At 45.3% G+C, this 16,219-nt stretch overlaps 1 protein-coding gene across 4 annotated transcripts in view; it reads right to left on the minus strand.

Annotated features, from left to right (window-relative positions):
- Window positions 1-224: 224 nt before the first annotated feature.
- LOC116504525 (zinc finger protein 585A-like) overlaps window positions 225-16,219 on the minus strand; it is a 36,907-nt gene continuing 20,912 nt past the window's right edge. For all 4 annotated transcript variants that reach the window (XM_032211574.1, XM_032211571.1, XM_032211572.1 and 1 more), the window contains exons 7-12: window positions 15,985-16,116; window positions 10,460-12,619; window positions 7,141-7,209; window positions 4,519-4,589; window positions 2,062-2,140; window positions 225-1,337 (exon numbers count right to left, since the gene is read on the minus strand). In XM_032211574.1, the coding sequence (XP_032067465.1) occupies window positions 2,096-2,140; window positions 4,519-4,589; window positions 7,141-7,209; window positions 10,460-12,619; window positions 15,985-16,116 (2,477 nt within the window). In that variant the 3' untranslated portion in view covers window positions 225-1,337; window positions 2,062-2,095. The remainder of the gene's footprint in view (window positions 1,338-2,061; window positions 2,141-4,518; window positions 4,590-7,140; window positions 7,210-10,459; window positions 12,620-15,984; window positions 16,117-16,219) is intronic.

The raw sequence follows: 16,219 nt of genomic DNA on the forward strand, positions 1-16,219 counted from the left end.
ATCATCAAATGTGCCTTTAGATGCCTTCAGAACAGCTTTCCTGTCTGGAGGCTTCAGAGTCGCTGGATCACAACTCCCATCAAATCTAGCCGGCAAGACATTATGGGAGTAGAAACCCAGCCTAACTCATATCAGAGCAATTCCATTTAGTGAATGAAAACAAGTCGTCTTGTGGGAACACACACACACACAAAGACACAAACAAGAAACACAACGCTGGCCGCTATATAGAATCTAATTTTATTTTTTACTCGGCAATCCAAAATAATTCTCTTTCTGAGATACAAAAATAATTAGAAGCATTTAGAGCAGTACCCAGGTTCAAAGAACCGGAAGGCAAAGCAGGATTTAAACAGGTCAGTCAAATGAGAGCCAGGAGGCCCCTCTCTGGCCACTTTACCCCAGCTGCTGTCCGCCAGATGTTTGGGTCTTCAATTCCCACATCTGCAGAACACCCGAGTGGGAAAGGCCATTCTGGGGCATAACTGGCCACATTCAGTTGGAACAAATTAGGTAGAGGAGGTGGAGCAGGAGGCCACTTTGTAGAAACCAATGTTGTTGTTTTAACCTTGGCAACTTTTTAAGATGCATGGACTTCAATTCCCAGAATTCCTGGCCCAGCATGCTGGGAGTTGAAGTCCACCTATCTTAAAGTTGCCAAGGTGGAAAACCTCTGATAGAAACAGATATGTTAGCTGGGATAAATTGTTTGGGAACTGCTGCTCATCCAGGAAAGCAGGTCTGCCTTCATAGCTGTTTCCATTATGTAGGGTCTTCTTGGTGGCGACCTCCCACTTCTGGAACCTTCCACAAAAACAGTTGTGAACTGCCACTGCGCTGCTGTTTTTTTCAGGGTGCAGATGGCACGTATGTATCTGTTACATACATATATTACATTTAAGTACCTTGGCCTTTCTAAGGTGCACAAAAGATTGCAGCCCACCCCCACCCCATAATTTATCCTCACAGTCACAAAAAGCGCAATTAAGGCTTAAGAATTGTAATGGCCAAGATCAACTAAGCTATACTCTAAATTATAAATATATCTTTAGGATGAAGAAGAAGGTATCTTTCCTCTCCAAATCTTGTCCACATGTTTCTCAGTCAGTTGCTTTCAAAGAATGTTTCTGAAGCTTTTGAGGGCACGAAATTGAGAAAGGCATATTGAGAGTGTTACCTATGGTCCCTTTTAAGGGTTGATTTATTTTCTTTTTTAACTGTATGATTCAAAATCATTCAGCGAGTTTGGCGGATAGCAGGAAGTGACATACAAAGACAGGAAGATGAACATTCTGAAAAGCCTTTGTTTCGTGCTGGATTTATCTTGCTTGTAATTCCTAGAAAGAAATTTAAAATCACATTTTATTTTCTGGTTTATCAGTTCTCATAGCAACATAACCAGCCTTTTCCTTCTTTGTTGCCTTCACAACAATCTGGCTAACAGCTGGAAAGAGGGGGAAAAAAGGGCTGAAACTTACAAAGAGCTTGCAAAAGTTAGGAAAGGATTTAAAACCAGGATTGGCTACGGTAATAGTCCAACATGCTTAACAGAGCCACGGAAGCAAAATATCTGATGAACAGAAAACTCCGATTTGGAAGTATGTAGTTAGAATGTCTCTTAAACGATACTGGCTATTTGAATAGCAGGGGTGTCAAACTTGCGTCGTCATGTGAGATATCAAGACTCCCCCCCCTTTGCTAAACCGGGATAGGCGTGGCTAGCATGTGATGCATCCTGCCCACGGGCTGTCAATTTGATACTCCTGATCTATAGCCATGGACTGAAATATAGTGGGTTGAACATTGGAATTCTTGTAATTGTCATTTGTATGGGGTCCTTGGTGTTCTCTGAGCTTGGCTGTTTTCTTGCAGACATTTTATTACCCAACTTGGTAACATCATCAGTGCTAGAAGAGAGCGAGGTTTGCTCTCTGGTTTTATACTAGTGGCTTGCCCTGACAGTGTTGGCATGAGTGTTCTTGGTGATTCCCTTTAAAAAAAATGATTTCTGTCTGAGAGAAAAAAGACCAGGGTCTTGGGAGAATCAAAAAAGGAACTTACCCAAACTTAGTGTCTCAGTGTGGGCGATCCATCTCTATACAGTAGTTTGCACAAGAAATAAGTTGCCATCCACACTTATCTGAAAGAGTGGAAATCCAGAGTAAGATTTCTGCTGGTCATGTAACAAAGAGGCTTTAGTTTCAGCAGGAAAAAAAAAATTAAAATCTGCCTGATCTCCAGCATTCTGTTCTCCCAAGGAAGCCCACCAATCTCTCAGTGGAGAGCCTTCAGAAGCAGCCACCCAGCCATCAAGACTAATAGCCATTGATCCCCAGGTCTTCCAGAAACTGATCCAACCCTTGTTTTGAAGTCACTAAGTTGGTGGTCGCCTGGCCTAGTCAACCCTGCAGGGTTTTTTTGGCAAGATTTCGGATTGATTTGCCACTGCCTGCTTCCTAGGGCTGAGAGAAAGGGACTGGCTCAGGATGACCTAACTGGCTTGGTGCCAAAGGCAAGACTGGGACTCATGGTCCCCTGCCTTAAAAACCAGGCCTCCAACCTTAGGCAGGAAAGCCAGCTGGGTGACTTTGGGCCAATTACCCTCTCTCAGCCCAACCCACCTCACAAGGTTGTTCCTGTGGGGAAAACAGGAGGAGGAATGTGGATTATTTATGTTTACCGCCTTTTTTATTTATTGTTTACCATGTTTTTCAGACTATAAGACGTACCAGAGTATAAGATGCACCAAGATTTTGAAGAGGTAAATTAAAAAAAAAAGGGTTTTGCACTCTGCAGGCCTCCCAAACCCTCTGCATGCCTAGTTTTTTTTGTGAAAAACAGGGCATACTGAGAGTTTGAGAGGCCTGCAAAGTGCTCCTGGGCGCTAGAGGGCAAAAACAAGCAAAAACCAGCTCGTTTTTACAAAAATGGGTCTGGTTTTTTTTGCAAAAAACAGGGCATACATAGGCTTTGGGAGGCTTGTAGAGTGCTCCTGGGGGCTGAGTGAGAAGGGAAATGAGCAAAAAAGCCTCATTGTTTGCTCGTTTTTGCCCTCCCCAGGAGCACTTTGCAGGCCCCCCAAACCCTCTGCACATCCATTTTTGCAAAGGATTTCAGGAGGCCAGAAATACTGTATTTAGTGTATAAGATGCACCCAGATTTTCACCCTCTTTTTTTGGGGAGGAAAAGTGTGTCTTATACTCCGAAAAATATGGTATATGCTGTCCATCTCGCTTTCTGAATTATTATTTTATAAAATAACAAAGGCAGGATTAAAAAAATATAATAAACATACTAAACTGGCTTTCTTTTGCACATGAGATCCTGCAAAATCTTTTTAAGACCTACCAGATTTCGGATGTTTATTTATTTAGGGAATGTATACACTGCTTCGGTTTATCTGAATTCTAGGCAGCTTTATAGGGTGTATAGTAAAATAATAACAATCCTGATCACAATTTATATTAAATAAAATAAAACTAAATCTTAAGTTGTTGACTCCCTAATCCATCCAGAAAAGACCTCAGAAAAATCAGGTTTTTTTAGAACTTTGGGGAAAGCCATAAATATAGGGACCATCTTTACCTGGTATTTCCATAGACAGGAACCCTCTCCACTGAAATAGCAATAGCAATAGCAGTAGACTTATATACCGCTTCATAGGGCTTTCAGCCCTCTCTAAGCGGTTTACAGAGAGTCAGCATATTGCCCCCAACAATCTGGGTCCTCATTTTACCCACCTCGGAAGGATGGAAGGCTGAGTCAACCCTGAGCCGGTGGGATTTGAACCGCTGAACTGCTGATCTAGCAATAGCCTGCAGTGCTGCATTTAACCACTGCGCCACCTCGGCTCAATCCTCCACCAGTGGCCCACCTTCCCTTGCACTTGAGCAAATGTTCTACCACCTAGGCAAATAGATAGCCACCCCCTGAGACTGTATCACTCAGGTTGGCTAAAGGGGATAAAAGACCCTCACCCTGATTCAAAGAACCATACGTTTCAGAGTATAAGACTCTTCAAAGTATAAGACGCACCTAGCTTTTGGGGAGGAAAACAAGAAAAAAAATCTGCCCTTACTTCTGCCTCCCAGCAATTTGCCTCCTTGCTCCAAACAGCAAACAGCCTGTTTTAGTTTCAGTTTCAGCACAGCCTGATTAGCACAAGCAGCTGATTGTTGGGCAATGAAGGCCAAAAATGGGGCGTGGAAGCGACAATGGGTAAGGGCAATCCCTGCAGCTGAAAGAGTTGATGTTAGAGGCTGATCCAACCAACAATCAGCTGCTTGTGTTAATCAGGCTATGCTGAAGCTGAAACAGGCTGTTTGTCATTATTAAAAGAGGCAATCACTAAACAAGGACCATCTCTAATAAGGAATACTTTAGGGTTGAAGTGTTGGACTGTTGATGATTTCCAAGCTTGGCTGTGAACTCTGAACTGTTACTATGGTTTTACTAGAGGATTTACTCCCCCCCCCCCCCGCGCCAAAAAATAAATAAATAATCCTGATTCCTTCTTACCACAGCAGTGCTTATAGCCTCCATAGAAAGTTCAGTAAGTTCTGTAGGTTCAGCAGTTTCAACCAGCAATTCTGAACATCCAGGGCAGCAGGGTAGGTGGGTGGGAAGAGAAGAAACGGATTGGTTAAAGATGAAAAGCCTAAAGGAATATTAAAATACTTGGAGCAGTGTTTCTCAGACATGGCTACTTTAAGACGTGTGGACTTCAACTCCCAGAATTCGACTTTGTGAGTTTATGCTCCCGTGCATAAACTCACAAGTGGCAAAGTCAGCGAAACACTGACTGAGGAGCCTTCAATTGTTCGTAACTGAGGTTTGCAAGCTATAATGCCCTGTGTTTCAGGAGGATGCAAGGAACGTCTTCATACCCAGAAATAGGGCAAGCCACTTTCTACAGAAGGCTGTATGTACGGCACAGGTTTGAACGTTTATGGAGATTCTCATCCAGGTCGTGGTTGTCCCAAAGGTGCTTTTTTTCAAGAGGCAACTGGACTTTCTTGTTTTTTTTCTTTGAAGCCATTTCACTTCTCATCCAAGAGGCTTCTTCAGCTCTGACTGGATGGTGGGGACTGGAAGGATTTATATTCCTTACAGACAGCTGGTCATTTGCATCCTTTTTAGAGAGTGGTTGAGGCCACTTGGAAGTTTGTCTGTGTCCTCAGGGTCACCTGAGTAGGTTACTTGCACTACTCAAACCCATTTTTCTTTGCAGACAGCTGGTCATAAATCCTTCCAGTCTCCACCATCCAGTCAGAGATGAAGAAGCTTCTTGGATGAGACGAAAAAAAACAGAAAGTCCAGTTGCCTCTTGAAAAAAGCACCTTTGGGGCAAAGATTTGAACTTGTTCTTTTTGCGGGCGTGGAAGAGATGGTAGGTAGAGCAGCTTTCCACACATAATGTCTCTCCTGCTGGATGGAATGGGAATTCAAAGGGTTCCAGTCCCAACACATCTGAAAAGTGCCAGATTTGGGGAAGGAAAATAAGCTGCCGGACAAGGAAACAAAAATCAATGACTTAATAGTCAGCCATCAACATCCCATCAACAACTAAAAGCTATAACACAACCGAGCACAACATAAATAGGATGCCCAAAAGCACACGTTCCGGTAGAGGGAGGTTCCCTGAGAATGGGCACCAACATGAGTCGGAAAGCTTGGAAGGCTAAATCTCTGGTCCTGGTGGCTGACCCAGATTGGATCCTGCCATGTTATTCCCAGGACAAATGGTACATGTGGTCCTTGACTTATGACCACAGTGGAGTCTAAAATTTACGTAATCAAGTGAGAAATTTAACTTGAGTTTTGCCCATTTTACAACCTTTCCTAACACATTTGTTAAGTTGCTACATTGTGGTTGCTAAATTAGTGCAGGTAGTTCTCGACTTGCAGTAGTTCATTTAGTGACCATTCAAAGTGACAGCAGCACTGAAAAACGTGACTTATGACAATTTTTCACAGTGACGGCCTTTACAGCATATCCATGATCATGGGATCAAAATTCAGGTGCTTGGCAGCTGGTTCATATTTATGGCTGTTGCTGTGTCCCAAGGTCACGTGATCATATTTGACAACCTTCTCACACATAAAGTCAATGGGGAAGCCAGAGTTACTTAACAACCGGACTATTAATTTACCAATTTTAGCGATTTACTTAGCAACTGTGGCAAGAAAGGTCATAAAATTGAGCAAAACTAAATTAACAAATCTTTCACTTAACAACAGAAATTTTGGGCTCAATTGTGGTCGCAAGCCGAGGACTCCCTGTAATATGATTAAGTGAATCTGGCTTGCCCCATTGACTTCTGCTTGTCAGAAGGTCGCAAAAGGGGATCATGTGACACCGGGAACTGCCATCGTCATAAATGTGAGTCAGTTGTCAAGCAACTGAATGTACATCACATGACCATAGGGATTTGACAACAGTCGTAAGTGTGGAAAATGGTCATAAGTCACTTTTTTCAGTGCCATTGTCACTTCAAGCGGTCACTAAACGAAGCTTTGTTAAGTGAAGGACGACTTGAATTTGCCTTCATTCATGAGAAGGTTTATACTGGTAGTCCTCAACTTACAATGGTTCATTGAGTGAGTGTTGAAAGTTAAAGAGGCACTGAAAAATGTGGCTTTGTCACGGTTTTTTACACAACCATTGCAGCATCCCTTGGCCATGTGATGAAAATTCGGATGCTTGGCAACTGACTCACATTTATGACGGTGGCAGTGTCCCGGGGTCACGTGATCAGCTTTTGCGACCTCCTGACAAGCAGAAGTCAATGGGGAAGCCAGATTTGCTTAACAACCGTGTTACTAACTTGACAACTGCAATGATTCCCTTAACAACTGTGGCAAGAACGGCCGTAAAATGGGGCAAAGCTCACTGGAGAAATGTTTCACTTAGCAACATAAATCTTGGGTTACTTTGTGGTCGTAAGTTGAGGACTACACACTAAAGGACACACAAATAACCTCCATACCTTAAAGGCAGATTACTTTGCAGATGGCAATGCTTTCAAGCCTAGGCTGCCCAGCCTTCCATGTCAGAAGGGGAGACGTGGGGGGGTGTGTGTGAATAAAAGGAATTTTTTTAAAACAGGGATGAAACATTTTAACCGTAAAACCAATTACCTAAAGCAGTGGTGGGCTCTTCTTCTGTGAAGATCTTCACCTCTTGAGAAAGGTCCATCTCTGGATTTTCTATTAAGGGAGAAAAGTTCAGACAGGATTGTTAGGTAAGCTCCCCGTTGGGAGAGCAAGTACGTTCAGCGAAGCGTTGTGAGAGTGTTGTTGGAGAATACACAAACCAGCATACAGAGACACTGCAGTTTAAATAGGCTTTTACTTTCGTGGAAATAGAGGTATCAGAGTCCATCAAACAGTCCAAGTCATACACGGATAAGACAGTCAGTCATCAACGTCTTTCAGGTAAGGGATAATCCAAATAACACAGCCCAGTATCATATAATCAGTTCAGAACTCAAAGTTTGCTAGCAGTTGCAAAACTTTCAATAGCTCATGGCACTTTCTAACAGCCAGTTTCCAAAACACTCAGATCAGAGCAGCCCAGCATCTAACAATCAGAGAGCTAACAGTCATTCTGGCTCCTTCTTATGGCCGATTGAGGAAAACAGCAACCAATCACATTTTATAGTATGATTTAAAGAAACAGGTACAGCATTGCTATATGATTTATATATTGCCAACCCAACTGTTAGAATTATATTCCTCACAATTTGCCTCCCCAAATTCAGATTATCCCAAAAGTTTTTACCTCTCTGCGTAATCCATTTTCCAAGAACACTTTATCGCCGGGAAATTCAAAAGACAGTGCTGAAGGCCGTAGCCTTTTTCCAGAGTTGGGATGCAATATTGTGAAGCTACCTAGATGGGGGAGAACAGTCCTCTCCAAAGCCGAAGTGTGTAACCTTGTGGGGAGAGGGGCCGAGTGTTGTACTTTGTTTCTGAATTGTGTCTTTGGGACGGGACAAACTAGGATAGAGAAGGCAACAGCAGTCCGTCTCAAAAAAGGACATTTGGTTGCATTTAATGCAGAGGTACAGTAGTTGAAAATTTAAGAGTGTTTGCTTTATTACTCCATTTTTACAATGGGGCAGGATTTGTATTGTGATGTCTGATATATATACATCTTGTCATCCCTGTGGATTTACAAGCCAATGAGCCGAGTTTTGCGCAGTGGTTAGAGAGCAGTCCTGCAGGCTACTTCAGCTGACTGCTAGCTGCAGTTCAGCAGTTCAAATCTTACCGGCTCAAGGTTGACTCAGCCTTCCATCTTTCTTAGGTGGGTAAAATGAGGACCCAATATTATTGAGGGCAATAGGCTGACTCTGTAAACCTGTTAGAGAGGGCTGTAAAAGCACTACGAAGCAGTATATGTGCTAAGTGATATTGCTATAAGCTCATTTCCCTTTCCTGAATGTGTTCCAATGCAGGTTGGACATCTAACTATCTGGATTCCTACACTAAGAAGGAGGTAGGTCTGGATGGCCTCAATGAGCTCTACATCCTCCCTCCCTCCCTCCCTCCCTCCCTCTCTCTCTCTCTCTCTCTCTCTCCCTCCCTCCCTCCCTCCCTCTCACTGGGCCATGATAAGTACAATTCTCAATTAGAGGGGGTATGAACATGAGTCCTGGTTGCCCTGAAATAATTGTCTGCTTTTTAATTTGAAATTCTTGATTTTCTTTGGTTTCTCCTAAGCTGCCTGGAATGTCAACACTTCTTGAGTTGGGCAACCACACACATTTATTAAATAAGTTTTTCAAAAATAGTAATTATACCAGTTTGGTGTAATGATGAAGGTGTCGGCCGAGAAACCAGGAGAGGGCGAGTTCTAATCCTGCCTTAGCCATGAAAACAAGCTGGGTGACTGGGCTAGTCCCTTTCTCTCAGCACAACCAACCCTCACAGGGTTGTTGTTATGGGGAAAATAAGAGGGGGAAAGAATATTAAGTTATATTCACTGCCTTGAGTAACCTAAAGATAAAGGTTCCCCTCACACATATGTGCTAGCTGTTTCTGACTCTAGGGGGCGGTGCTCATCTCCATTTCAAGGTCGAAGAGCCAGCTGTCCGAAGACATCCCTGTGGTCATGTGGCTGGCATGACTAAACACCAAAGGTGCATGGAACACTGTTACCTTCCCACCAGTGACGTGCGGTGAGGTTTATGGCTGGTGAGGCACTGACACAGTGGTGGGTTTCAAATTGTTTTAGACTTGTGGACTTCAACTCCCAGAATTCCACAGCCAGGCATGCTCAGTTCCAATTTAAAGCGACAGCATTTGTTTTTCTCCTTTGTGAAAAAGTTTCCTTCATTCTTTTTCTTCTCCCTCTCCCTCCTTCCTCCCTCGCTCATCTCTCAAACAGACACACGCACACAGAGAAGTTGGATTGGACTATCTCTTCTACCCCCTTCCCTCTCTCACTCACTCTCTCCTCACTCTCTCTCAAACAAACACAAACACAGAAGTTGGATTGGAGCCGATCCGAGCGTTTGATTGCAGGCAGAGCCATCTTGCCTTTTCAAACTTGTAATCAGTGAAGCTGGGCTTATATAGTTTTATCCAGCTGTGTGTGTGTGTGTGTGTGTGTGTGTGTGTTTTGAAAAGGCAACATGGCTCTGCCTGCAATCAAACTACACTTGGGGAGGGATCTACACTTGAGGATGAAGTTTGAATTCCTCCCCCTCCCTCCGACCCACAGCTACCTTTTCCAGCTGTTTCAGAGAGGATTTCAACTCTGTTCTTGCCTGTCATCATGAAAAGAAAAAAAAATGTAAAAGGAAAAAGGCAAGAGCTGAGGTCAGGCTGAGCTAGCTGCTGCCAGAGTCACCGTGGATGACTCTGCTTAACTGTTTAAAAAAGCCACTAAAAAGTGCCCTCTACAGGAGGAGACAGGAGAACGAAATGCCTCACCTACGTCAGGAATTTTTTGGCTTTTAACCCTTGCTTAACTCTGCTCGAGTGATCATAAAAAGTCAGACTAGATGAGGCATGTTGTTCTCCTGCCTCCTCCTGTAGAGGGCGCTTTTTAGAGGCTTTTTTAAACAGTCAAGCATCATCCACGGTGACTCTGGTAGCAACTAGGTCAGCCTGACTTCAGCTCTTGCCTTTTTCCTTTTACATTTTTTTTTCTTTTCATGATGAGAGTGGTGAGGCTCTGCCTCCCCTGACTGCACGTCCCTGCTTCCCACCATAGGTGTTTCCTATTTTTTTACTTGCATGTTACATGCTTTCGAACTGCTAGGTTGGCAGAAGCGACCTTTCTGATTGACAAGCTCAATGAGCCACGGTGTCCCTTTTACATTTACCTACAAAGTAATATAAAGGTGGGATAAAAATGTAATAAATAAATACCCCTCCCTATGTACCTTCCCCAACAAAAGACAACAGAGGGAACCTGCGTTCACCTTTGCTCCCGTACAGCTCTCACCTGCATGTGCCTTTTCGTGCCTGCGCAGCTGAGAACGTCGGATGAATCTTTTCTCGCACTGGGAACAGGCGTAGGGTTTCTCCCCCGTATGAGTCCTCTGGTGGGTGAGGAGCGACATTTTCAGCTTGAAGGTCTTCCCGCAGTCGGAGCAGGAGAAGGGGTTCTCTTTGCTGTGGGTGGCTTTGTGAGCCTCCAAAGAGGCTTTCTGAATGAAACTCTTCCCGCACTCTGGGCAGGCAAAGGGCTTTTCCCCCGTGTGGATTCGCTGGTGCCGGGCCAGGTTGCTTTTATTGTGGAAACTTTTCCCGCACTCTGTACACAGGGAGGGCTTCTCGCCCGTGTGGACTCGCTGGTGTGTGTTGAGGGACGACTGCTGACTGAAGCTTTTCCCGCACTCTGGGCACTGATAGGGCTTCTCTCCCGTGTGGGTCCTCTGATGCATAATGAGATGGCACCTTGAGTGGAAACTTTTCCCACATTCCAGGCACGGGTGGCATCTCTCTTTCGCTGGGGCCTTGCTGTCTGCGGTGGAGGGATCTCCCCCGTTGACGCTTTTCTTGGTGGTGGTCTCTTGCAGCATTTCCCCTCGATGCATTCTCAAGTGCAGAAGGAAACCCCTTTTCCGCTTGAACTTCTTCCCGCACTCGGAACAGATGAAGGGTTTTTCCTTGCTGTGGGTGGGTTCATGTTCAATAAGGCACACTTTCTGTATGAAGCCTTTCCCACATATGGGGCAGCTGTAGGGCTTCTCTCCCGTGTGGATCTTGGTGTGCCTCATCAGATTACCCTTGTTGGAGAACCTTCTTCCACAGACGTTGCACAAATAGCGCCTCTCGCCTGTATGGACCGTCTTGTGTTTACTGAGGGCCTGCTTCTTAATGAAGCTTTTCCCACATTCAGGGCACTTGTAAGGCCTCTCTCCCGTGTGGATCCTCTTGTGAACAATGAGGGACACGCGGCTCATGAAGCTTTTCCCACAATCGGTACATTTAAAGGGCTTGTCTCCCATGTGGGCCCTCTCGTGCAAGATGAAGCTCCGTCTCCAGCGGAAACTTTTGCCACAAATCGAGCACTGATAGATCCTGTCCCCAACCATCCGGTTTCTCTCGTGCGTGTTTCTCTTGTGCTTGGTCAGGTTGTTTCTGTAACGGAAGCGTTCGCCGCACTCCGCGCACTGGTAGGGCATCTCCCCGGAGTGAACCCTCTCGTGCAGAACAAGGCGGTGTTTCCAGAAGAAGCTTTTGTCGCATTGGGCACATTTATGGGGCTTCTCTCCTTTGTGGCTTTTCTCGTGACCCGTCAGAGCGCATTTGGTCTTGAAACTCTTGCCACACTCGGGGCACAGATAGGATTTCTGTCCGCCATGTGTGTTTTGGTGGACCACCAGGGCAGCTTTGCCATTGTAGCGTTTGCCACACTCGGAGCATTCATAAGGCCTCTCATCGGTGTGCATGCGCTCGTGTTCGATGAGAGAATATTTAAAGATGAAGGTTTTGTCACAGTGCGAGCAGGCGTGCGGTCGCTCCCGGGTGTGAGCCCTTACCCTGTGCGCATTAAGGTATTTTTCAAGGGTGAAGCTCTGGTCACAGTCCGAGCATTTGTACAGTTTTTCCGCCGTGTGGATCCTCTTGTGTATCCGAAGTAAAGACTTCTGATTGAAGGTTTTCTCGCACACGGGGCACGAGTACGTCTCGCCAGCGTGAATCTTCTGATGAACTGCCAGAGATGTCTTCCAGGGGTAGCTCTTCCCACACTCCGAACATTCGTAGGGTTTCTCTCCAGTGTGGGTTCTCTGGTGCGTAACGAGAGACGATTCCTGCCCAAAGGCCTTGCCACAATCCGAACACTGGTAAGGCTTGTCTCCTGTGTGAGATCTCTCGTGTGCAAGAAGACAAGCTTTCTTGTTGAACCTCTTCTCACACATGGAGCATCCGTATCGCCTGTCCCCCGGATGTGATCTTCGGTGTTCAAGGAGCAATGATTTATTGGCGAAACTTTCCTCACACTTGGAGCAACTATAGGGCTTCTCGCTTGCCGGAGATTCCTCTTCTATTGTACAGCTCTCTTCCACCACTTCGAAGGAAATCTTCCCGGGATCCACTTCCACCGTTTCTTCCAGTTGGCACTCTTGCTCGTCCTTCTCCTGCTCTTGCTTGTCATCTGCGGAATTAAACAAGTGATTATTACTAGAGCTGAATGGACTCAACTGCTGATAAAAGAAACACATTTAAAATAAATGCAATATTTTGACACAGCATTCCAAAACCAATATGCAAGTCAGGGATTTGCTGGAAGGAAGAGGGAAAAAAGATGGATGCCAATAAAATTTGCACCCAGCAAAGGAACCAATAGAGGAAGGTCCTTGGGCTCAGGCCCAAGCCTGTCTTCCCCTATCCTCTCGCATCTCCTGGGTACCTCAAGAGTGGGACAGTGAGAGGCACATTGACTTTGTAACTTGCTAACTAACATAGTTACTTTATATTTTAATTTTATTTTCTCTCTTTTAAAATGATGCTCAGGTTTGTTAGCTTTTAACGTTCCTAAACTGATAAACAAGCTGGAGACTAGGTCCAGATAAGAAAATGTTTGTTAGGGGTCTGGTTTATCTCTTTGGGGTCTGGTTTATCTCTTGTGTGACGTCCAAACCACCTTTTCCCTTATAATTTACGCCTCTTCTGAGTCAGACCTCATTTTTATGAACATGTGTGATATTATGGGATGCAAATATGTAACACGTTTGACTGCATGCAATGGATTTCCTATGCAAAGGGGAGGTTACTTTTACCCTGCCCAACCAACTTTCCTCTTTCATTTTTCTTTGTTATTGTAACAATAAAAGGAGATGTAAGCTAAGGATCGGGTTTCCTCTTGGAATGAGAGGGCATCTCTTTTGTCTGAATATTCTGATAAATTGTAAAAATAAATGATCTTCCTATCTCGGTCTGTCTCATTGGAAAATAGGCATGCCGAGGCACGAGCTTGAAACCGCCATATTTGACCCTCAATTGGCCTGGGGTAGATAGGCAGGTCCAGGCCTGTGCTAGGTCTTCCCAAAATTTGGCCTGCCCCCCAACTGCCTACTCAGCCATGCAAGGGAGTCCAAAGTTGGTCAGTGGAAGTGACTGGTACAGGGAGGCAGTTATGGTCTGTAGGTCGAGGCCTACTTCCCAGCCAGACACCCAAAGGCCTCCTGAGGCCTACCCCTATCCCTTGGGACTCCCCAGGCCTCGGCCTGCTCCCGAGCCAGCCAGTCAGCCATGCAAGCGAGCCTAGAGCCAGTCAGCAGAAGCAACTGGCAGTGGTGAGGAAGCAGTTACGGCCTGTAGGCCGAGGCCTACTTCCCAACCAGACACCCAAAGGCCTCCTGAGGACTACCCCTGTCGCTTGGGACTCCCCAGGCCTCGGCCTGCTCCTGAGCCAGCCAGTCAGCCATGCAAGCGAGCCTAAAGCCAGTCAGCAGAAGCAACTGGCAGTGGTGAGGAAACAGTTACGGCCTGTAGGCCGAGACCTACTTCCCAACCAGACACCCAAAGGCCTCCTGAGGCCTACCCCTGTCCCTTGGAGCTCCCCAGGACTTGGCCTGCTCCCGAGCCAGCCAGTCAGCCATGCAAGCGAGCCTAAAGTCAGCCAGCAGAAGCAACTGGCAGTGGTGGTGATGGGTAGTTACGGCCTGTAGGCCGAGGCCTACTTCCCCTCTGGCCAGCCAAGGCCTCCACAAACAGCCTCCTTATAAAACAGAGCCCCCTACAGCCTGATGGGAAGTGAGGTTGCCTTGAGGTAGGCAGCCTCCATAAGAAACCTCAGCCTCCCATTGGTTTTTGGCAGAGGAGCCCTGCGGATGCAAACAGATAATTTGGATGCCGCTGGGCCCCCAAAGCTCAGTGGGGAGTAGGCCGAGTCCTGCAAGTCCCTTGAGGGGCCAAATGGAAAGTAGGCCTCAGGCCTAGAGCCTAGAACAGCCTCCATGTGCCAGCGGCTTCAGCTGATCAGGCTCTCTTGCATGGCTAAGAGGCCAACTCGCGATCGTGCTGAGACATGCAGGGCCTGGCAGGATGGCTGGGTGGGCGGGGCGGGGGGGGGTTGTCCAATGCGGCCCCTTGCCTAAAGGCAAACAATGGCAGGCTCAGAACTTTGAAACCATCACCTCAAATTTTTGAGTTTGTTATTAGCGTCGTAAACGGCGCTATTCATACTTTTAACACAGCACTATGGGTCTCTATCGGTTCTCAACCTGTGGGCCACGACCCCTTTGGGGGGGGTGTCGAATGACCCTTTCACAGGGGTCGCCTAAGACCATCGGAAAACACATATTTTTGAAAAAATATGGAAAACATAAAATAATTTTACGGCTGGGGGGTCACCACAACACAAGGAATTGTATTAAATGGCCGTGGGCATTGGGAAAGTTGAGACCCGCTGATGTATAGGAAAGCATGTGGTTGCTCGCATATCGAAACAAATGATCTTGGCCAAGATTTTTTAGTTACTCATTTGTTGTGTTAGGCGAGAACATTCTGAAAGTTCTTCAATACACTTGCAGCTTTCAAAGAAGATACTAGCCTAGCAGGGAAAAAGTAATTTAACCCATAAATTTGGTCACTGGTGACGTTATCTAGAATCAATGTTTTCTACTGTTCCAATTGTTACGTGCAATCAATGTAACGTTATGGTTTGTTCATTTATCTACTGATGTATCACAGATGATATACACTATATTGCCAAAAGTATTCGCTCACCTGCCTTTACTCGCATATGAACTTACTGTAACTTACCATCCAGTCTTTTTAAAAAGGCAAGATGAAAGTAAAGTTTTGTGACTACGCATCTATCTCAGAAATACCCCCTCTTTGTCTCTCTCTGCATGTGTGGGTTATGTGTAAATAAATATAAATAAAAGAAGCGATACTCATTTTAATTCAATTTGAAAATTATCTATGGACTGTAATTCTGCACAGAGCCTCCTGCCACATGGAAACTTTGAATATCTTCCAACAGAAGGCTTTAAAATGGAGGGATCAAACTCACGTTGTCACGGCATCATCACATGACATATCGACTTATTTCCCCTTCGCTAAACCGGGCTTGGGCGTGGCCAGTGCGTGACGCATCCAGCCGTTGGGTCACAAGTTTGACAACACTGGTTTAAAACAACAGTTTGTCTGATTGTCCCTAAAATTGAGAACAGACTGATTCATGGTTGCTAGAAATAGTATTACGTTGCAGTTTCCCCCCGGCTCTGATTCAATTGTAATAGTCATTTTTAATGTGCTTCAACTGTTATCTTAGCTCTACTACGATTTGTAAGAATACTTGCAGGCTTTTCCTTCTTTCATTTAATATCCTGTAAATTTCTAACGTCATTTTTTTATACTTGGTAAATCTGTATTGCATGTTCCTTTCTTTTCTTACTCTTTAAGTATCTTGAGAAACGCCGTTCTAAAATATTTTCCTTTAACCCAAACAAACAAACGACCAAACTAGGAACTCCACCCCTCCCACGGCCACAACTCTCTTTTATCCGCTACCTGTCAGTTCCTCCAGGATGGCTTCATTTCCTTCTGGATTCTCAGGGTTTTCTTGCTCCTCCCCACCGTCACCTCCATTGGCTCCGATCCTCTGAGGGCTGGCCTGATCCTGGCTCTCTGACACGCCTTCATCTAGTCTCACCCAAAGACAAGAAAGGAAGCAGGGCCTTCAGTCAAGACTGTTAGGAATATAATTCTAACGGTTGGGTTGGCAATATATAAATCATTTTGTACC

This window comes from Thamnophis elegans, chromosome 2, assembly GCF_009769535.1.
Source record: "Thamnophis elegans isolate rThaEle1 chromosome 2, rThaEle1.pri, whole genome shotgun sequence".
NCBI classification, from domain to species: domain Eukaryota; kingdom Metazoa; phylum Chordata; class Lepidosauria; order Squamata; family Colubridae; genus Thamnophis; species Thamnophis elegans.